The 24,038-nt window shown below is 38.1% G+C and overlaps 1 protein-coding gene across 4 annotated transcripts in view; it reads right to left on the minus strand.

The window, feature by feature from the left end:
- SPIRE1 (spire type actin nucleation factor 1) overlaps positions 1 to 24,038 on the minus strand; it is a 124,947-nt gene that overhangs the window by 64,372 nt on the left and 36,537 nt on the right. For all 4 annotated transcript variants that reach the window (XM_021527789.3, XM_077784425.1, XM_021527787.3 and 1 more), the window contains exon 3: positions 5,574 to 5,807. In XM_021527789.3, coding sequence (XP_021383464.2) covers positions 5,574 to 5,807 — 234 coding nt within the window. The remainder of the gene's footprint in view (positions 1 to 5,573; positions 5,808 to 24,038) is intronic.

Consider the following 24,038-nt stretch of genomic DNA (forward strand, 5'->3'; position numbering starts at 1 on the left):
AGATGAGCCCTGGTCCTTGTGACTTCACTGCTGAACTCAGAGCTCCCACTTCTGTCAATGCAGCAGAGAGAAAGGGTGGCCATACAGCTGACACAAGCTGTCTACCTGCTCAGAGCAGCACCATCAAACTCCACCTTCAGAAGCCCACACTGCCCAGGGGCATCCACCTGATGGTGTCCTGTCACTGCAGTATGACATGGGGCAGTGTTTAAAAAGTCACTTTGGGAGACTTTGAAGTTTCTTTCTAGCTGACAGTCCCCAAAGAGTTAAACTGCAAAAAAGGAACAGCCAAAGGAGAACCTGCCTTCATCAGAACTTAAGAGGTACAAAAACTAGATGGCTGCACTTTCAGAGACCCAAATAGATAGGACAGCAGGTTTCCCAATATTATAAAAGGGGTCTCAGAGAGCAGGTCTATGTGACTGAAGATCCTCAAGTGGAATATGAAAAATTTTTGTTCAAGCCAGCAAGTACTGTGGAAAAAAAGTCAAGAGACCTGAGGACTTCCAACCCACTGTAATTTCAATGTCTCTCCATGCACATGAGACAAAAAATAATGTTTTTCTAAAATGAGATCCATCAAGATAAAGACTAGCACATAAACATGTGAATACGGGATTCATGAGAAGGGAAAGAATCAATTGTCTTTTTTTGAGCATTTTCACCAACGTTGTTGCATTCCTTTCTAATATAAAATGAATTGGCAACTTCTGAGCCTTTCTTTTCCATCTCAGTAAGTTTGCAAATCTTCACCAGCTTCACACAAAGTTACAGCATACACTGCAAATTGCTTGTTTGGAAATGAAGCATAAATACTGTTCTGCAGGCCCATATAAAAATGCTTAAGCCAGCCCAGCCTTAAACTGAATTACTCACAGAAATCTGTGCCTTACTAAGCTTGGACTAGACAAAATCCTGGGCTTTTGAATTCCAGTAACATGAACTCTTTAACTGTCTGTCATAAACAAATACTCTGACTTGTTTTTAACTGCATTTTCTGGTTTCTCTCATATTATACTTACATGGGGTCACAACATCTATATGATAATAGTCCTCAGACTCAGAAGGGAGTTTCCAAAATACTTAGATCTAAATGTAGATCTTCTTATCCTGCCTATAATTGCATTGAGACAGGACATACTTTTCCCCTATAATCTTACACATGCCATAGATGGTAGATCTGTACTACTATCAGAGTACTCAAAATAAAACAGAGGCAGATCAATATCACCACTGTAAATTTCAGTTCCTTCCAGCTGAAAGGAGTCAGCCATATCTTTGAACTACCAAGATATGAGTCACCTAGACATACAAGTTTCTCATCTCATGACCATGCCAAAGATTAAAAAAACTGAAATGGGAGAGGAAGAGTGTTTGAAGTTCAGAGAAACCATTTATTCTTCCTCTTTGCAAAGCACAAACATCATTTTCTACCAATAAAAATATTGCAAACTGCATCCTTTTTCATATTTCTTATAACAAGATAACACAATACTGGCCATGTTCTCTGAAAAAAAAAAATTCATGCAAATTAAGTCAGCATGGAGATTTTCTGTGTATGAGTTTTGTTTACTATGGGATCTGGGCCACTCATTCACCTTTGTGAAGCAGCATTTGCAGGACATTTCAGTTTTGGTCAGAATTAACAAACATTATTACTGAACTTCTTAAAAGCAATTAGGTAAGACCTGGGACCCAAAGCCATTGAGCACCAGAGACCATCCACCTCGTATTTGTGTCCTAGACAAGAAGGTGTGGCTTAGCTACAGATAAGGTTCCTGTTAAAAGCTGAGTTAACTTTTGGGATGAAAGGTGAATATATGAAAGATACTGGTTCAGGAAGGGCCTCCTTTCTGTACCTTCTACAAGATCTGCAGAAAAAGGTAGCAAGGCAGTGACAAAGGTTAGTGTCGTGACTTGCACAGCTGACAACACCTCTACTACACCTCTGCTCTGCAAAAGGGCTGAGGTAAAGTCTAGTACTGGCAGTAGTGATTTGGCTACAATGACATCCAAATCTGGAAGAAATGACAGACTAGAATGGCAGTTCAGCCCAGCAAATAAAACCTGCTATCAAAGCCTTATGAGGTTACATTTACATCCAGAATTAGAAAGGGGTGTTGACCTAGAATGGAGTATAATACTGTAACTGGGTTTAGGGTTGGGGCTCAAGCCAACAGATATTGATAAATCGCATCTTAGAAAGTGCCTCCGGGTTAACATGAAAAATGTTGTTGGTTTAAACCATCTGACTGCAGAGATCTGTGGGATAATGTCAAGATTAGGAGCGAATTAGGGTTTGAGCGTACTCTGGAAGAGGTTGATAAACTGCATCATCTTGTCTCAGTATCAGGGAGGGTCCCATGCTGTGATAAAGCTGCCACATGACAGGACTTCCCACACCCTTAGCAAGCCCAACGCTGCCCAGCATGCCAGGCCTTCCCTGTCTATTCTCTGTTGACCAAGCTTCCCAAGGGGTATGTGTGCTGTGAGCCTGCCGTGCTCCCGATCCCTTGGGATTGCTGTGCCCTGTGTACATGCAGAGCCAAGCTGGCACTCCCCACATGCACAGACTTCCTGAACCACAGAGCACACTGTGTACACATGGTGGATGGTGTGGGGAGAGGGACTCAAACAAGGAAAGCATCTGTCTGAAAATGTCCAGTCTTTCCTGTCTCCATTTCCCTCTTCATTTGCAGCAGGGCTGGCAAATCAGAAATATATCAAAGACTAAAAGCTTCTGGCAACCAATGTCTCCTCTCTTCACAGATGCATTTTTAAAAACAGTAGGTCAAGTCTGGCCAGCAGGTTAGTCTTGCCAAGCAAATCAGAGGCTAAATCAGCAAAAAATATACCAAGAAGCAGCACAAAAGCTTGTCTGTGTCTTCCTCACTGGCTTTTCCAATGATAATCTTGGCAGTACTATTTAGCACTTACCCTTTTCCCAGTTCTTGGGAATCAGTGTTTGCCATATTAGTCAGCATTTTCCAGGCTAGGGGGAGGGTGCAGGATTGACCTTGCTTACTTCACATTACAGAAAAACCTGACAAATATCTTAATAACTTCTGTGTTTTAATCACAAAATATTCTCACCCAAGTTAGTGATTAATGGTGAAAAGTTCCATTTTAGTGGCCAGACAAAGACAGTTTTTGTAGGAGGAACATATAGTCATTTTTCAAGAACAAAATAATTTTCAGAGGGAAGCCTACATAGTTAAAAACCTTAAAAATCAGTATTAGTAGCACACAGGCCATCTCTACCATTTTCCAAGCTTGTGATGTAGAGAATGCAGAGGAAGCAAGAACAGTTCTCAATTCAACGAGCAAACTTGCTTCAGCATTCGTTACAAATTGTGGAGGAAAAAGCTTCACAGTGAGTCTTGCCAAGAGGATCTTGAAATAATTGAACCTCATGGTCACAAGACCACACACTACTGTTGTGAAACAGTCACTGGGTAAATAAGGGTGTAGCCTCTTACATTTTACCACTACTGGGGGAGGGGGGAAAATAAGAGAAAGCCACATGCAGAAGATGGTCTTACCCCTAAAAAGGTATTAAGTCAAGAAAAAAGATCTTGCAAATCTGCACTCATGTAAAAAATATGGCAGAACAATGCTGCCATTCTAGTCCTCTCAATGCGATAACAACACTGAGTAGGGAATAAAGGTAACTTTCAGAGTTAAGCCCACAGCACATAATTTAGGCAAAAATAACAACAGAAATAAAAGAGAATTCCAAGGGATGGACAAGTAAAAGTTAGGATGATGTACAAATGACAGTTGACCTTCAGTTTACTAAGATGAAGTCACAGAAGCAGTACATGTCCAGGATGATATAAAACCATTAACAAAATATGATGAAGAAATAAAATGGAAGATGCTGATTTTAAAACACAGAAACAAGCATATACCTTAGACTAGCAGAGATATTAACAAAGCCAAATGAACAGGATGCCATTCCATGGCCTTAACCTTTGAAACCTGTTGAATTTTCTTTTGAAATTGCTTTTGATTTCAGGGACATCTACATCAGTGTACCTAAAGGAGTTCAGCAAAGTTTTCCAAATTTATCTTCCATTTTTTTTCAGAAATCAAGTAAAGAACTTGCAAAATAATCACTTCCACAAAGCCACTGCCTTCAGCTCTGTGTATGCAAAGGTCTTGTCTGCCTCTGCACTAAGTGAAACTTTCACTTAACAATCTAACTTCAGCTGTCACCAATTCACAGCATTTTGCCAAACTGGGGGAAAAGGAGGAATGTATCCCATCAATCTTTAAATTTCCTCTAGACCATCTGGAGCAGCTTGCCTGGGGGCTTAGCAGGGTGCAACTGCCCCCCTCTGGGGCAGGAGTCAGGGAGGGCAGAGGGAGGAGAGAGCAAAGCACCTGCACGCAGCAACTCGGCAAGGCTGGCAGGGGCTTGAAGGGCAGAGCACTTCAGCCAGCCAGGCCCTCCCCATCACAGGGAGCAAAAGACCATTTCATTCATTTCTCCCTCTGGCCTCTGTTTCTCTGAGGGAGGGAAGAAAAACAAAGGCATTAAGCATTTAGCATTACTTCTGACTCAAGGAGGATGCAAAAGAACCTTAAAGTTACTTCCTCTCCAGTCTCCTAAGAGTCTTTCTCTACTGTTAACCCAGCAGAACTGAACAGTTTTAGCAGGGTCTTTTTCCTGCGTCAATGTGTTGTGAGTCCCAAATGGGCTATTTGGAACATTCCTATAGTCTCAGCTTCCACCATGACACTTAATTTATGTGGTGCACTAAGCTCCTGGTCCTTAGATATGACTTGCATTTATGAAGAAGCACTGTAAATTACTCAGTCCTCTGGTACAAGTTGGCATAATGTTTTCCAACCTGTATTAATATCAGATTTTTTATGAGTTAAACAAATTACACTATTTTTTTTCAGCCACGCTTATTAATACCTCTCTCTGTAATAAGAGCTCACTGGGCTCTAAAACATGCACAGATTACTCTTTAGAAAACAGAAGGTAATACTTTTAAGTGATTATTCACAGTTGCCCAGATAACATTAAAGAACTTGTCACAATTAAAATTCATAAGCTATATTTCTGAATTTCACAACTCAGGTTAAGAACTGCAACAATAATGATCACCAGTGAAATACTATGTCCTGACTCACTCCATACAAATAAGCTACTCGTACAAAAGCACTGCTGTGCTTTGGGAGTGGAGGGTGGCAAGCAAAGGGACTGATAAGAAGTAATTACACTAATAACCTGCTAATGAAAAGGTGAATTAATTGAAACACACCATGAAGTATCCAAGAGTACACAAAGTAATTCAACAGATGTTTACATTGGAAGGCTGACTATCCAGTGCAGAGATTAAATCAGATTGTGATATTAATGGCACATCCAATGCTGAAGTTGATCATGGATTTTCTGTTGCCTACTGTCAAACTTGAAATAATACTGCATGCCTTTTTCACAAGCAAACCTTATAAAAGGACCGGGGAAATCAGAAAATGACACAGCCAGTATCACACAAAATAATATCACAGCAAACAGTTTTCTCACTGACACAACAATAAACTGCACGCTGCTGTACCTTCATGACATCTTTATAGGAGTGAATGGCCTCGACTTCCTCTTTGTCATCATCGTCATCCTCCACTCCTTCATCCAGAGCATCATATCCTTCATCCCTACTCCCATCTGTTTCTGTGGCATTAGTCATGTAGTCAATAAGCTGCTCCAGTGGAGGACTTAATTCCCTCTCCTCATTTTCCTTCAAACCATAGTCCAGGGCTTTATATATAATAATCCCTAGTGATTCAATAACCTGTAAAAAACAAAAAAAGAAATATATGTTAATGCCATTTACATGAATTAATAGGTCAAGTGAGGAACTTTTCTGGTGTTCGTATAACAAGCCCAGCAACTGAGGGGGCAATAAACATCAAAATCAAAATGATCTGCTAATACTTATAGAAGCACTTGAGTAAGCACTTGAGTAATACAGCATAGAATAAGCAAGAGCAGCTCATACCACATACCTACAGCTTTCTTATTTCAATATTTGAAATAAAAATTCATCATTTAGAAACAAAACAGGACCTTTTAAGGCTATTTTCCCTTTTTCCTTCTGATACTGCTAACATCAAAGTAACATTACTGTATTTTGTAAGACTATATTGCACACACATGACCTTTTTTTGTGGGACAGGTAGGAAGAAATTCAAAGAAAGAATAAACTAACATGAGATGCCTTCTTCCTCCTACAGCTTAATGACACTTGGAAATTTCGCTTCAGTTTGTGTCTCTTCATTGACCTGGGAGGTGTCTGGACCCAGCTGTGGATGTCCAGTATTACTCCCTGAGCACTGGGACAGCAGCCCACAAGAACTCCTTTGCCTGTTGCACAGCTGTGCAAAGCTTTGCACACAGGCCACTGAAACTACCAACAACTGTGTTCCATAGCGATGAGGTCGTACCTCAAGTTTTCACTGAATTGAGGCTTCTTATTTGTGCCCTGTCAAGAGCAAAGCATACCAATGACCTCTTACTCAGTCTGAGCTAGGAAAAGATTGTTGTGAACATCCCACAATGATAAATGCACATTTTCTCCCTTGACATTAAGTATTTCCCTTATGAGCAATATCGAAGCCTCTGGAATGTTAAAGATGTAAACAGATGGCATTTCAAACTGAGGAGTTTGAAAATGGGTATTAATGAAGAGGGAAGGGAAAATGGGATTGCAGTAGTAAACCACAAGAAGGTAATGTCACTGCTGGGAGATCCTTGTCTGACAACGGAAGTAGGACTGGAGTTATTGCATGTAATCTCTTATCTTCCTTGTTTCTTGGGATAGATTGCATGTCACACAAATCAGCAGACTCCAGTGTAGGAGTAGTTGGCACAGCAGCAACTTTAATAAGAGGAGCATTTCTAAATATACCAAACCTTGTCATCAAATGACATTTTCTCTAATCTACCTTTCGGTATGATTCTGGTCGACACACTTCTTACTGCAGAGTTTTGAAATTCTTTTTGAGGAAGTAGGACAACACAAAAAGATTCTTAAAACATTAAATTTTATTCGATCTGCTTACTTACTTCAGCACAACAAAGTATTTTTGGTCTGAGAGACTGGAAGCTAGCAATGACTTAAAATCGTTTCCCATTAGTTTATCTAGACAGATGATTTAATGATTGCTGTAGTCTGACAGCTTTACACTTGTGTACTGCATTCCTCTGTTGGGATTACTTTGCAGTGCAAATTCACTTTGCAAGATGGTGGCTAATAAACAAAGCCAAATTAAAAACCCAATACACAGACCACTTTGTTTTATAATTTATTTCAAATAATTTTGGTAATGTGGTTCAATATAAAAATTTTGCACATGCTATTCCCTTGAAATGTATTTTTATATATTTATTTTAAAATGCAGTTAGGGAAAGTGATCAGGCAAATTAGTGAAGAAGAAAAACCTGTATGTGTTTTTTCAGTTCAAAGAACAGCTTCTGTCTTGGGAAGCGCTATTGAGACAGGAAAGTATGCCAGGGAAGCATCAATGCTTTCTTGCTCAGCTCTAGTACCTTTCCTCTGACTTCTGTCATAACTCACTTTGGAGACAGGACACTGCACCATACAGATCTTGAAACAGCTGTAAAAGATTAAACTTATATTTGTAGTATATCTTCCTCACTTCTTAAGGAAGTTAGTTTGTAGTAACTGTCTTCTAAACTTGTATTGTTAAAAAAAAATCTGAAAATGTGGAATCACACCAAGTAAAATATATTAGTTCCAATGGTAGACATGTGTTTCCTGTAACTCAGGTTCCTGAGTACAATCCTAACATGCACCTCTTCAGCAACTGAAAGGGAACAAAGAATACCAGTTTGAAGGAAACTGAAATGAAAATGAATAATCACTTTGATACTTTGAGCACCTGAGAATAAACAAAAAGTGAGTAATTTCTAATTTTAATAAAAAGTACATTTGAAAGGGCTTAGCATACATGAAGACTGAAATGTCCAGATCAGATGCAAATAAAATTATATCTTGTGCCATGCAGTGATGGCTGCCGAACACAGCTTCTGGATTTTGCTACCAAAACCTCAAAAAAATAGAAGGGGGGTGGATATAGAAAGTACACTCTCTCTGCCTTCTTCTGTTTGGGAAGAGGATTAAGGCATTCAAAAGCTCCGTGGCTAAAACTGGATGACAGCTGCTGCTTTCTTTGATGTATCAGCAGTGGGGCTTCCGCAGCTCAGCAATATGGTTTGAGCGTTTTTATGTGCTATGAACAGATTTCATAATACATGCAAAGCTGACACAAGCTGAAAGCCTGCAACAGCACCAAGTCAGAGCTGTAATTCAGGCGCTCAGTCTCTCCTAATTTAGGACACGTGATCAAAACCGTATTTACTCATTGTCTGTATCACAGATTCTTCTTGCTAAAAGGCAAAGCAGCAAACAACTTAACTAAGTAATTTTGCTTTGACTTGCATAGAAATGGAAAATTTAGCACTTTCAGGAGTATCAGTTTACCAAGGAATCCTGTAAACCACACAATTGCCATACACTATCAAACAGAAGTCACAGAATTGTCAACGTTTCTTCCCATGGATAAAACTACTAATGCAACTTCATACAAGTAAAACTTTTAGATCTATATAACTAGAAGCAAAATATACAAGTCAACTGATTGGTGCTTCAGCACATGAGTGCTCGTCACTTTATCTGTAATACAAATTAAAGAGAAAAAAAAAAAAGGAAAATATTTTCACAGCTAACTGGATGAATTAATAAATATGAGGGGGTTTTGAGTTGGATAATCAGGGACTGTCACTTTTAAAATTTTTTTAAAGCATCAATTATTTACAAAGAAATCACACGTTCTAAACTCTACTGTTAGCCAATTTAGAAGAAAATAAAAACCTCTGGAACCTTGCAAGTGACAAGTACTGATATAGTTTTCAATTATATGTGAAAACAGAAATATATTAAGAAAAACAAGGGTAAAAATGGACCTAGCAAAGCTTTTTTAAACCACAAAGATGCACATTTATACCCCTAAACAACTGCATAACACTGAAATAAGTGTCATCACTAACAGTAAATAATGCTGCTCAACTCAGATTAAAAAAAAAAATAAAGACCTACACCTTGAATTTTAGAACATATTTGTTCCTGATTGATTTAAATTTCAGCAAAGACCTGACCTCTGGAAATCAATCAGTGGATAAAGAAATTTTTAAAATAAACAAGAAAGCCAGCATTATTAACCTTTACACCTTCTCATCAAGTTCTTTTGAAAGTCATGGCTTCAGACCAAAAAAAATACCAACACACAAGCATTTCCCACAGATTGAACTTGTACTTTGTTGCACTGAAATCATTAGAGAAAGGGCAATTTTGTCCCACTGTGAGCATTCCTGCACTTTCTACACCAGTCTGGACTCACACAGTGTTTTTCTGATAGATTGTGATGAAGTTGATGGAACACTTCGACTTTAAAAGCAATATAAAAACAATATCCACACACACTCCTTTTACACACATGGCAAAAACAAAACTCACATTATTTAGATTATTTTCATGCACAAACACTGCCCGTATTTCCATTCCATATACCTTCCTCCAACACCTTAAAGAATGCCTCTTGCACAGGGATTCATTAGTGTTTTAGGTTTTTCACATGGCCCAAATTACTCTCTTCCAATGATCTCTGCCAATTTAACATTCTTGAGTTCTTCAAATATACAGCCTTTGTACAGGAACCAAAGATGTCTGATACTTGCAATAGTGCAATTATTGCAAGTACTTCTCTTTGAGAAAAAACCTTTTTTCCCCTCACCATACACATCTCCCTGATTCTTGATGAAGCTTAGATGAGAACAGGCAGAATGCACATCTCACAATGGGGGCACTGTCTGAGCTTTCGTCCCCCTCCTAGGCCTGCCTCAATTTTTAAACAAACAAACCCTAAGGACAGGCTTGTACTTAACAGCAGCAAAGGATTGTTTTTCAGCTCAAATGCCTGTCCCTCCCTAGTGTTCTCCCTTTGTTCAAAAGACACACAGGTTTTGCTTCCCTGAACTTGGATTAAATATGCTGTAAAGCTCCAACTCCTAAGGTGAGTTAACTAACTTTGAACTTCCCACAGGGACCTCAGATATGGTCACCAGTCACAACAATATTTGCATTACTACTGCACTTTTATGAATTCCAATAGTTTTTTTTATTAAAAATGTGCAGTACAATAATTATTTTTAAGTGCTTCCATATTTTACCCAGATTTCCAACACACTAAATGAAGGAGAATCATTCTGCCTCATGGTAAGAGTGCTGAGAGTTCAGGTCTGACACTTCTTAGGGCAGAGCTTCTCTCCACTACCAACTCTGCTATCACACATGGTATTAGGCAGCAGCTAGTCAATCTGTAAAAAACTAACCTGCCCTAATGCTGACTTCAGGAACTCCACATGATGCTTCTGAAACCATAAAAGACAGGATAAACATAGACACAGACACCCTTGAAGTCAAAAGTTATGTATCTTAAATTTTCTATGACATATTAGAAGACAAACACACACAAGTTTTTGTGTTCAATTTCTGTAATATGGTCCAAAGGACTGGCATGTAAGAATGTTATGCAAAACCAACTTGCTTCTCTCTAGCTACAGGACAGAGGGCGAAAGCTTTTGCTCTGGCTCTCATTTCCATTTGTAACTACTAATTTGTTGTTTCTTCAGCATTCAGTACTGGGACTGAAAATTACTTTTAGGAAAGGTGAACAAATAAAGGGGTTAGGATAACCCCATGCACATATTTTTGGTTATTTAGCTCATCCCGAAGGGCCCTACATAACTCTCAGGAGCACCTTGTGGAAAAGCATCTCTGAACAGGGCGCGATGAGAGATGTGCCGCTGTCACTGCACATCACGGGTACATTAATGTGGTTTTCACCAGAGCGTTCCCAAGTGGAAACAGGGTAGCATTACCCAAGTTTTAATGGCAGGGGACACTGCTAAATTTAAATGTGACCTTCACTAAATTAGAGCTCCGTGCAATGGTAAATGAGAACAGTGAAAAAACTTCCAAGTGCTTCCAGGAAAGCAGCAAGGATTTGGACTACTTCCAAAGAATCAAATTAACCATTCATTTCCAAAGAATATAGACATAAGTTACAGAATTATTTAACTTCTGGGTGATGTTGGTTTGCTACTGAAACATTATATTGCTTTCTGCAATACAATGAACCTTGCTTTTTAAGTCAAAGCAATAATGAAAGCAAAGAAAATCAGAGTATGTCAGGTCTACTTCAAAATAAATATGAGATAAAATTAAATAAATACTTTTAATGATATTCACTCTGGTTTAGAGTTAGAACATTTCTCTACCATATTCAGAGATCTTTTTCAAAATTATTTCATATCCCAAATCTTTGAATGCACTAAGTGGGCAGACAGATCTACTCATTGAATTCTTTGTACTATTCAGGTGTGTGTTAAAGAGATTCAATGCAAGAACTTTGGATCAAAGACACAGAACAAGCCTAAAACATGCAAAGGGGATACTAGATATTTTGTTCTGGTTTATTCCCCTCAAAGTGAATATGTGAATACTGAAGCAGTTAAATGTTGTTGAATACAGTTGCCTCTAGGAGTGTAGCACTAATACAATCAAGTGTAACAAATCTTTAATTTATTCAAAGGTTCTGATAATTACAAAAGTGGTTTTTAGTTGTTAAAGTTGCACTACAGATATTATCTCAAGACAACTGTAATTTATTAGCATAAATGAAAGCAGAAGTTTTTCTATTCTATCAGTCTCAATTTGCATTTTATCTGCAGTGTTTCACTTTAAACATTGAAATAAAACTGTCAATTTTCTTTTGACATTATAATCCCTGAGATCACAACAAATCATTACTCTGTTACTACAGACTTTATTCAACCTGAAGGAATTTCACCATAGTGACAGTTCATACCCAGAGAAAAAATAAAATTAAGTTCTTTAATTTAACTGTGGAGACTCTAGCAATGGCTGAAGCTTCAGTAAAAGAATTAGATGCAATAATTAAGTAACCTAGATGGTGAAAGTCATTTGAAAGTTCTGAAATACTCCTCTATTCATATCAGGCTTCAAATACAGGTCATGTTATCCTGATGCCATTTAAATAAGGAGAATATGTTTTTTTATCCTAAGATAAAGACAAAAAATCTAATAATGTCACAAACCTCTAGTTATGTTGTCCTGTTTTATTTTTCATTTTATTTGATAAAACATAGCTAAACATATACATATAATTTTTTATAGAAATAGAAAGCAATCAGGTGAGGCAACAGAAGGGACAAAGACTTCAGCTGACTTCCAAAAACATAACCAGGCCACAGAAATGCCAGTGGGTTCAAATTCCGTAAGAGACAGAAATTGCCATTTATCACATCAGCCTTTTGAATAAAGCTTTATCTAGATTACATGAGAGTACCAGATTAACTGCAGCAAAAGATTTTGCAGTGGGGGAGAGAAGTAAGCAGCTCAAGGAAAACTGGTACTAAGGAGAATAAGACTAGCTCAGTAGCCCTGATCCTGAGAATTCATGCGCGACTGGTTTAAGTTTGGCTGACACTGCACACCTGCCTGTGGTCTGTCAGACAAGATATAGAAGATAGATAATAAAGAGCTTACCAGAGCTTTGATTCAGTTCAATTTACAGTAGTCATGAAGCAATGCAAAATCAATGCCACTTTTATTCAAAACATCTACACAGTTTAACTAGTCCACTCAAAGAGTCAGTTTGCATGAATTTTTCAGCCTTCCCTGTGGCTTTTATGTCAACGATTACAGCTGCCTGCTATAGGCTTGGCCCTCATTTAATTAATCCAAAAATTAAAGTGAGTAAACACCTTCTGCAATATAAACCATTTGTTCTCCTCTGAGTTAAGAACTTTCTCACACCTATTTTCACCAAAATTAATGACTACAAAAGCCAAGCAAACAAAATACCAGGACAATGAAAGCTATTCTTTTAAATACAAATTCTTGATTAGTTAAAGTTTTACATCTCCATGTAAATGTAGAAGCTTTCCAGCAGCAGTTCACAACAGACTTTATAAAAATTAGGCTGGTTTCACCATATTTGTCAGGGCTATGCCTGCATTTCAAGTGTTTCACAGCTGGTGAACTTCACAGAGACAGTTGAAGCACTTGAACAAGTTTACAGAGAGTGGGGAACATGACAACTCTTCTCATTTGATTTTAGCTTTCCTCAAATCCATCTTCCTCCATTCCTGAAAAAATATCTCTTTCTGCCTCCTAATAGACTTCTCTTGTCAGTCAAATCATCCTATTTCCAAGATTCCATACATAAAATCAAGTATGTCAAGAAAGAAGCCCAAATGTAACCACTCAAGAGGTCCTTTTCAAAGTGATGTGCCACAAAAGAAGGCTGGTATGTGCTGCTCCTTTCTAGTGACTGCAGTGTTCATTAACCCCACACAACGAAATACTCATTTAACTGCTTGTCTTGCAGGTACTGCATATGCATGGCAAGTCACATAACCACCCATAGGAAGGTTGTCATTTCCATCCATGCCAAAGGAGAAACTTCAAAGATGTTTATGGGATGTTGCATTTATCACATAGCCACCTAAAAGAAACCATGCACAGCTACCTCCACTGTCTTGTGGAAGGTCACTCAGCCATACCTAGACTTCTTTCCTAAAGAAGCTGATGGGAATTCACACATACAGCCTGTGACCAGAAAGGAAAAAAATGAGCGACTCTTACTGAGAGTTTTCTTGCTAGTCATAAATGTAAGGAAACATCATCCTGACATAAGAACATGGCTTGATTATGAAGCATGTGAATTTTAACATAGACTGTCATGATAGTCCAAGGAATTACTAATGGGCTAGACACAATTATTAAGGTCACGTATGATCTCTGAGTATGTCATGCAAAGTATTACTGTAGACTGACAAAGCCTCTGCAAAGCTCCTGATTTTTTGAATTTTCTTCTAGGCCCTCTTCCCCATAAAAAGCAACACTGGACATTTAGCATTTAGATCTCTCAAATATTCATCCAAAACTGAATGCCTAAGTGAACATAAAATATTTTAGTAATATGTGAAGGGAGCTACTGCAAAATTACCCTCAAGTTCTTGTAATTGCCTTATTGGAAAATCTGGTATTTGCTAAAATAGTTCAAAAAATCACAAGTAGGCACTGATAACAAATTATCTACCTATAAAAAGACATTAGTTTGACATTATTTTTTTCAGGTCTGAAATTCATACAATCATAGCATGGAAGGCTGACTTACCCTACACCGAAGAGCAACAGAATGTGTGGCTGAAACTCAGCAAAAAGCTCAGCACCTGCTCTTAGGGCTACAAAACCCCAGAGAATTTGTTGATGAAATGTCACTCACAGATTTCTATTTCTATTTCCTTCTGAATAATGAAATCACCACAGAAGAAATACATATTAAGGCACACCTCTATCAGAGATAAAAGCTATTGATACATAAAGCATACAGTTTATAACCTCAGTCATGAAGTACCTTAGCAGAAGATATTCCAGCACCTGCCAGCTGTCATAGTAATCAAAGTACTGAACAGTGACAGTTTATTATCCTTAGTGGAACAGCCATATTCCTGGATTACAAATTGCTGAGCATTGTTTTACTGCTCTCTGCCAGTAATGACAATATTCCAGTACAGTGATGATAACATAGATTTGCCTCCAGTCACAGGTCAAAAGTGTTATGCTATTTAAAAAAAAAAAATCATATGGATTTTATGCTTAGATTTGGAAAACAAATGAACCAACAACAACAAAACCAACCTCCAAAAAATATAACAAAACCAAAACATTCCTGACTCTGGCTGTCTGCAGAAACCACAGTCAAATTTGCTACAATGCTCAGCATCTTCAAATAGAATACAGATATTATCCAGATAACTTATTCAGCTGCTTAGGTGGCATCCAAGTTACTAGATATCCAACAACTGGTGGAGAGGGATTAATTCCAACATTTCCATCTATGTAAGACACTCAGGTACTCGGGAACAAAAACACACACCAAAAAAGCTATATGCATACCAACTAAATAGATTTACTGCCTCAAAAAACTATAATAAAATTAGCTGCTCCATTCAGTGCATTTAACACTGCCTGGGAAGCTTGAGACTCTCATGAATTTAGGCCTAAAAGAGGCAATCCTGATTTTCTCTCATGCTGAGACCTTGTTATAGGATGTGCTAAAGTTCCTGTATAAGCCACTCTCCTGTGCTCAGCCCGAGGAAAAGAGAGCTAGGTAAAGATGTGCATGTTAGGTAATGTGGTAGCAAGGGGAACAGTGAACACCAGGACAGAATGACCTGTCACATCCATAGGAGCTGTAATGCAGTCCTACACAAGGATCAAGGATTCACAACAAGCTCCCCAAAGCTTCCTCACTGGCTTGTAAAGAACAGAGCTGAGCTCAGGTGTACGGGGATTATAAATCCTTTTGGACTTCTTATGCTTTGGAAACTAAAATAATACCGCAATATTACCCTGTCTTTCTAACCTTTAAATGACAAAAAGAGATTTCCTACCCAGAAAAAGTAAGTCAAGCAATTATATTCATATTGTGGCGAGTTTCCTGATTTTTTGAAAATTCCTGATTTTTTGAAAATTTTGGGGTAAAATATAAACTAAAATTAAGGGTTTGTAATGCCCAGGTAACTGCTGTCACAGCACCTTGAAGTCAGAATTCAATTGCCCCTGCAATTTTCTTGACACAAAACAGCTAAAGACTTCAAATCCTATATTTAGTCCCATCTTTATACCCCCAACCTCCCCAGCAAAATAAGCTGCACTGCCCTTCCTAAGTACATGGCAAAGCACAGGCACAACCTCTTCTGGAGTACTGAGCTAGTCTCAAATACAGGAACTGTATGAGGCTCAAGGTCTGTCCTGTGGGGTTTTCCTCAGCACTCTTCCCTGTGAAACCTCCCACTGGTCACTTCCCCTCTCCTATAACAATTTTACCACCTGCTATATGAGGATATTAATCCATTTTCAAAGCTTTGGATAAGAAGTGCTGTGCAAATCTAAATTGTATTTCTGCATGACATGCACACAGGCTTAAACACAGCTGGAAGTGCTTCTAATCATCCAGTTTTCCATATGACTTTTGTTCCCAATAAACTAGAGGAAGGCAAAATGAAGAAAAGTACATGCCTGAGGCTAATGGTTAAGCTTATCAGCTGGGTGCAATGCAACACATAAAGCTGCTTTTCTTTGAGAATATAAAGCAAGATGTAAGAATGGTTTATTTAAATGTAAGTAGCGCAGGTAGCCAGAGAAAACAGTTACTGGGGTTAGAATATCAGATTGTTCTAAACTTCACAGGAAATAAATTCTGACAGCATCATCCCTTTGTCTTTGTTACACCATGTAATTATACCTACCAGGCTACACTCTAGAGAATTAATGTCTTGAAGCTTAAGAAATGGGGAAAAAAGCAAAGTTTTAATGATTTTTGACACTGTGGCTTTACATTTTGCTCCTTAATTTAATTAAATATCCCTAATTATTTATAATATCCTTTAAGACTTTGACATTTTACAAACTCCACCATATCCACATACCCTTTGGGGAGTACCTTTTCTACAGTTCATATTAAAGCTCAAACAGAAATTGTCTGGCAATTCCCACACCGATAAAAATGAAAGAATGGTTGCTTTTTCAGGTAGTTCTCTAACAAGTGGAAAAATTTTCCAAGAGGGAATAAAAAAATGTGATTAATTAAAACCAAAATGAAACAAAAACATTCCCAACAACAAGAAGAAAACAACAAAAAAACCGAAACACCACAAAAAACCCAACTACCAAACAACAGTGTAACAGTCAGAAGGTCCATTAAAGATAAAATATTGAATTCTGCTGGACTTTCATAGAAACCCCAGTTTTGGAATAGCAAAACCATTCCTGCCTAGCCAAGGAACAAGTTACTTAAAAGTAATATCCTTAGATTGGAGAGACATCCATTTGATTCCAAAAAAAGAGAGAATATTTTTCTCTTGTTCTCTTATTTAATCATCTCCAAAAAGTTTAAGAAATTAAAAATAAAAGAAAAATATCATTGTATTACAAACACGTACCTAATTTCTCTGACTAAATGGGCACAGCCATCAATACTCTTGAAGGCATTAAAGACCTTTAATTAAATCAGTTTGAAAGAGCATTTACTCAACTACCTCCAGAGACTCAAACATTCAGTATTTCAAGTGCCACTGAACAATTTATATCTGTGAATTCTGAAGCAGAGAGTGACAGCAAAATCTGGTTTTCTTTCATTTTCATTCAGCCCTTTGCAGGGACTATCTGCACCAAACAGGCAGAGACACGAAAATGTTATGCTATGCAAAGGCAACAGCTCCCAAGGGAGAGGAGCCTTTGCTGAGGATCACCAGCAGGAGACAAACTGCAGTGGCACAATTTCGGAAAATGCTGCTTGTAGGGAACACCTATGACTTGCCAAAGCAGAGGAGGGGGTGGTTGTCATCCTCCCTGCCCCGTGTACCCCCTGCTAACATCACAGGGCTCGTGCTGCAGTGGGGTCTGACAGCTCAGAACACTGACCTAGCTGGGAAAAATCAAATATCCCTCAGCAGCTTAGGGAAAAAAGAACAACCAAAAAGCCCAAAAGACCCAAACCCCCACTCTGTGTGCTTGCACAGATGCATCCTGTGCTACCAGACATCAGTGCTGGCTTTAGGGCAAAAGAAAGCACAGCACAGCAGAAACCTCAGATCTGTTCCTACCCATGAAAGAAATAAATGTCTGCTTTAACTGGAAGAGCTACAATTAGCCTTAAAAAGGAGTGACTGCATGATTGTTTGCCATAACACTTTAATATATTTTGATAAAATGCTTGGTGTAATGCAATCAATCCTCTAACAATTTTTCTGTTTTTCCAATGTTTGTAGTCTTCCCTAATTTCCATTTTTAACCCATGTACAATAATTTTTACCAAATACTTTTTATGATAGGTATAGATAGGATGGGTAGGTTGAACTACCTAGGAAAAAGTAGGAGGGTTTGCTTTGTATAGTTAAAACAGACTAAAAAGATTAAAGATTAAAAATATTAAAAACAAAAAAACAAAAAGAAAAATTGAAAGAAGAAACATATGGTTCTCTTAAAAATATTATATCAAGATGAATCAAGTCACCTAAAAGCCAAACACAATAAAATAAAAATGTCTAACTCAAATAATAATATTTTTTAAAAATATTTATTAGTCAGAGAGCTCTAATAATGTTAAAGAGATTTCAAAGTGCAGTAAAAACACTCCAAATACAATCTCTTTTAGATTTTTCTTTGAACTGAATTAAATAAAACCCCTTCAAATCAAGTTTCTAAGGATTTTTCCATTACACTTAAAGGGGTTTTTATGGAGTAATATGCAACATTCCAGTAAGGCCCAGATGCAAAGGAAAAAGCAGACTACAAAGATAACCTTCCCTGCTCACTGCACTTCTCTAATTAAGCCAATAAAAGTATTCTACCAGAAGAAATTAGGCTTTTCTCTGTCCTAGAAAGCTCTCTATTTTTAGATGGGAATGAATAATGTTTATAATAATTTTAAACACATCTCCCAGCTAAACACCATGAACTGACCAACCAGTGGGACTGTGTATCTGACCTAGAAACTTACACCAAAAAAATTATTTTTTTCCCCCTTATGCATAAAGTGCATCTCAAACTGTGGATTACTGATCACTTGAAAGCATGGCCTCAGGGAGAAACTTTCTGCAGTGAGCAGAGACTGCTGCTCTTACGGGAACACTACATGAAATTTGTGTTAGGCAGAATTGCCAGCAGCCATCACAGATACAGACAGTAGCAATTCTGGAGGAATTTTTAACTGAAGGCAAGTCTTAATATTCTTAGAGTATATGTGATATTTGCCCAAATCTCTCTAGTCATTTGACTGCATCTAATTTTTCTGGACTGATTTATAGATGCTCCAAACATACCTCATTCTGCTATGATATTTCCAATTAAATCTCTATTGGAGTATTTTACTCTTTTCTGAAGTGTTTTTTTTTTTTTTTTTTTAAAGATGGTTGAATGTTACCATTAAGCTGTTCACAACAGATCACTTGTTACTGTTTTCCAAGGAACAGCAGCCATTATACCTAGGAAAAGAAACTTGTGATGACTACCAGACCTACCAAGTGTGCTACCAATTTACCAATTTTGCAATATTTGCTCATTTTTATGTGTCTTGCTCAGTCACATTTTTGGGCTACAGCATTAAAAAATGTACTGGATCTGTTAAAAAAAAAAAAAAAAAATCTTTCTCTTCTGTAACTCTGTAACTAAGAAGTAACTGCATGCAAGTTGTGCCTGCATAGAAACCACCCTGTTTCTGCATTCATCATTCATCTTGTGATGAATGTTCTACCAAGCCAAATGATGCTTTCAGGCTTACTGTGGGTTGCTAAAGTGAGGAAGCACATGCTTGGATAAAACAGCCACAGCTACTAGAGGGTAATGCAGCACTTCATTTTTCAAGCAAAATGGGTTTTTGTTAACCTTAATGAAACAGATTTTTGACTGACCTTCTCCCTTGGGGATCTCACCCTAACGTTTATGCTGACTGATCAGAATAGGCCTTTTGAAGTGAACCTCCCCATCATCCTCCCTAAGCTTCTGGCTTGCAGCATGGGGTGCTATGCAGAATGGGGCTCCTTTTGGATGAAGCTAAAACATTAGATGAAATCCAAATGCTCACCTACGGTACTCATTTTGCTGATGGCACACTCAGCCTAAGGCCCTCAGAAGAGAGATCAGCTGAAATAAAACAACTGGGATATGCATTCCATGGACATGGGGTCCTCAACACAAACTTTATTGCTCTACAGACTTGCAAAATGCTATTTGTTAATAAAAAAGACTGAGTTGAGACTGAAATGTCATAAATACCCTGAATGCAAGACTAAAAAACAACTGAAAAGTTGTAAAATAACTGGAAAACTATTAAGCCAGTACAGAAAGAATAACAGCAGCCATTTTGTTGGGCCAAATTCTGTAACAAAATCTGTGGTTTTAGTAGGGCAGCTCAGATACACTCTAAATTTTTTTTCTTGCTGCTACAATATTGTGAAACTGCAAGTAATTATCACCAGTGTAGAATTACCAGGGGAATGTAATAACCACCATAATGTAACAGATCTAAAATATAATTTGGAGATTTGGATATTAAAATGTGAAATAATACACCTATACTGCAGTTCAAACTTTCACCTGCTACCCACTTTTCTTTACTCTTTGTGAAAAAAATCCTGCGTAGACTAGTCCATTAGTCTACATAGGATAGATTATGGATACATTAACGTGGATACATTAATGTAAGTTAAATAAAAGAAATTAAAACCTAATAGGTAGTCTTACACTCATGACAAATGTTGTGGGTTTTTAAAAATAAATACCAGTATATAAACACATTGCTCAGCCCTCTGTCTTCTTTTAGGACATCTATGTTTTCCCAAGGAAAGATTACTCCATCTACCCCAAGGATAAATTACTTAACACTTTGTAACTGAGAGAATTGCAGCTTCTCAAGGAAAGCAAAAAAAGGACTGCAATTAAATTCTCAAAGCTTTTCATTTGTCCTCTGCAAAATGAAACCATGGTACTCACAGCCTTATAAAGGTAGGAAAGGAGGCATACGGAAAGAGCTATTAAGATGAAGTGACATGCTTGATTAAAACACATTAGTTATTATATGATATAATATGATCTGTGATAGTGGGGCAAAAATATTCAATCAATAATAAGCACTTGCTTCACGACAACAAATACCAGATTAATCTGGACATGAGATAATATTTTTCAATGTCATCTCACAGTGTTTGATCACTCTGCTTTTCAAAAGTTCTCTGTTTTATACCACAGACGTTGCAATAGGTTAAAATCCCATAGAGACAAAACACCCACATTTTTACCTGTATGACCCTCACCTGAAATAACCTGCATCCTACAGGAGATGTGTCATCTCAAAAAACCTGCACATGTGGTAACGACTAAGGGAGCTTTGGAGGGATCAGAATCAGGGGTGGGAAAGGGGAGGGAGACTGCAAAGAAACAGGATGCTTAAGACTAACTTACACCTCATACAACCACTCACACCTATGTGAAACTGCACTGTTGAGTCTCTGTGAGAAAAGAAAGGATCAAAAAGCCAAGCAAAAACTTATAACTTGTGTGAAATGCACCTGAAAATACAGCTATTAACTGTGATACATGGTCCCTAAAACAAATAGCATTGGGAACACAAATGGATGTAGTACCTTAAGCCATCTTATCACACAGATCATTACTAAGCAGACCCCTCTCAAATGAGCGTTTATTCCAAAGGGGAGATAACTTGTGAGCAGATCAGCATTTGGCCAGCATCACCTTGAACAGTTTGCCAGGTTGAATCTACATTACAAGAGACTATAAAGGCTTCTAATGAGGACGACTCACAAAGCAGCATTGATGTACAAATCTACATTACAAGTAGTTATTGTCGTTATTTCACAATGCCCAGCCTGTGAGATGCAATCTCAGGTGGTCTACACCTGTTCTGCAGGGCTTGGGGCTGTCAAGGTCAGATATCTCGAGCTGGTTGTAACTTGAACTCTGGCAGAGTTCAGATAAATGCAGTTAAAGAGAAGAGAAAGCTTTAGTGTCTCCAAAGTATCCTATTCCAAGAAAGAGCAAAGGGAAACAGAAAGAAAGTTTGTGTTGGCTACACAGGCTTGTCTCTGTCTTTTTTCCTTCCTTCTCGGGTTCCCACAGGCATTGTTAGATCTCTAATTTTAGTTTCAGATAGCAGATGTCTTTTTCATAGCTACTCCCAGAAAAATTAAATAATAAAAGAGGGCTTCTGAAAATTTTAAGGGTAGAAAATTTCGAAAGTCTGTTGAATCTCTTGCTGTTGCTGTTAATTATTGACACTGAATAGATTTAATTAGAACCAACCAAACATAAAAACATATGTAATCTATGCCTTTGGCATAACGTGAACCAGGCAAGGGGCAATGAAGTAACCCCCTGCCAGGACACTTTAATTGTTACGAAGGCTAAGTTTTCAGACAGCAGAATGCCTTGTCATGACACATGAAAATCTTGTTATACTAGCAGAAGAGATTTCCTATTGTGATGGAAGGGGCAACACTAATTTTGCCATTTCCCAATTGTCACATGCATGAGATCATAGGTTTTATTCTGGCAAAGCAAGAAGTAAGAAAGGATGGTCTGGGTGCTAACAAAAATGACCTCTGTCAAAGCGTTACTATAAAGACACCTGTAAAATTGCAAACTTCAACCCTAAAAAAAGGTTGAAGCCCTAATCCAATATGAGGCTGCTGCTTTCCACATGGACTGGTTTATCCTTAGCAGTCTCCCTGATATTTCCACCAAAAACACTTCAGAAGTGTATGGCCTGTCTTTTATCCACCCCTGTGCTTTTCAACCCATTCTTCACCCTGTTTCATCCCCTAAAGGGAAGAACAAAAATGCATTGTGTTAAACTCAGACAACTTTTTGCTGGCAAAACTTCAGTCTTTACTGATTGGAAAACTGGCTTAAAACACATCTGGGTGTCTATGGCTTTGGTTTTAGAAATGACTTCTCTTAGCTTTTATAAAATCTTCTACCATTTAGTCATAGTGGACCTTTATAAGTATCCACAAGACCTGCTGCACATACTTAGTACAGTTAATCCCCAGATTTTATACCCCTCTTTTCCAACAAGCCTCAGTTTCACTTAGGTCAGAACGACAGAGTCACTGAATCCACAGAGCTGAAATGAAAGGAAATCAGTGAAAGCCACATGCTCAGAACTTCAAGTGCTGTTTAGTGTTAAGTACTCTGAAAATTGGGCTCTAGGTATTCAAAATGGGACATCTAAAATTAGATTATCTGTACAATAAAATGAAAGCATATTATGAAAATGCATTTGTAAAACCTTTTTAAATTACAGTAATTAATATAATGGCAGAGTCCATGACAGAGCCATCCCTTCTTTGAAATTTATTTGAATGCTGCAATTATAACATAGGATGACTCTGTAAAAAATCCTGGGGAAAATCTGCAGGATGATGCAAATACAGAAAGGAACCAAACTGCTCTTGCAAAGCCATCACTGTCAATTATGGGCATTCTCAGTTTGTGAACTCCTGAATGTACATCTTTAATAAGCTTTTCCTTTCTTAAACATGTGTTTGTGAAGAAATACTAGCACACTAAGATTTATCCAAAATTATATTTAAAATATATGAGTGCATAGCCCACCTCACTGATGTTACTGCTGTGCCCACACATTGCGCACGTGTGTGAGAGCACATGCACACAGGCACACACAAGTCCACACAACAACCTACAGCAGTAAACCACTTTCCTGTCTATCCCCTCCTATGGCTTTGAAGCTAAGCTGCTTATTTTAAAAGAGTTGAACCTATTCTATTTACTCTGGAAGCTTATTACAAGAAGCAATTTAACACCGTAACTGTTAGGGGAATAATTGCTTTAAAAAACAAACCCAGACATAAAATAGGTTCAATCTTCCATCTAGTGCCTGGGTATTTCACAAAGTAGAGACCAAAGGTGTACTTCAGTAGTTTTACTTCTTTGGGAGAAGCTGCTGTGGAGGAGACAGGCAGCCTCTGCGATAACTGATAAATGTGATAAATGGGCTGTCTGAGCCCATTAGGGCTTTGAACACAGGAGCCCCATCCAGGATGCCACCGGAGGCCAGCACAGCACAGGGCATGGGCACAGCACTACGTGTCCTTCCACAGAGGACAACTGGCTTTTGTCCCCTTCATGGGGCCTCTCAGCCGTGCAGAGGCACCATGCTTCAGTCCTCCTCACCAAGACCAGTATCCAGAGCAGCCAAAGGAGCAGTCAAGAGGAAGGGGTTGGGAGCCCCAGCAGTACAAAGTATCAGCTGTTAGCCATCACCACTCGTTAGCAGCTTGCTTTAAATTAAAACTAATTCATTTAAAGAAA

This window comes from Lonchura striata, chromosome 1 (genome assembly GCF_046129695.1).
Source record: "Lonchura striata isolate bLonStr1 chromosome 1, bLonStr1.mat, whole genome shotgun sequence".
In the NCBI taxonomy this organism is placed as follows: Eukaryota; Metazoa; Chordata; class Aves; order Passeriformes; family Estrildidae; genus Lonchura; species Lonchura striata.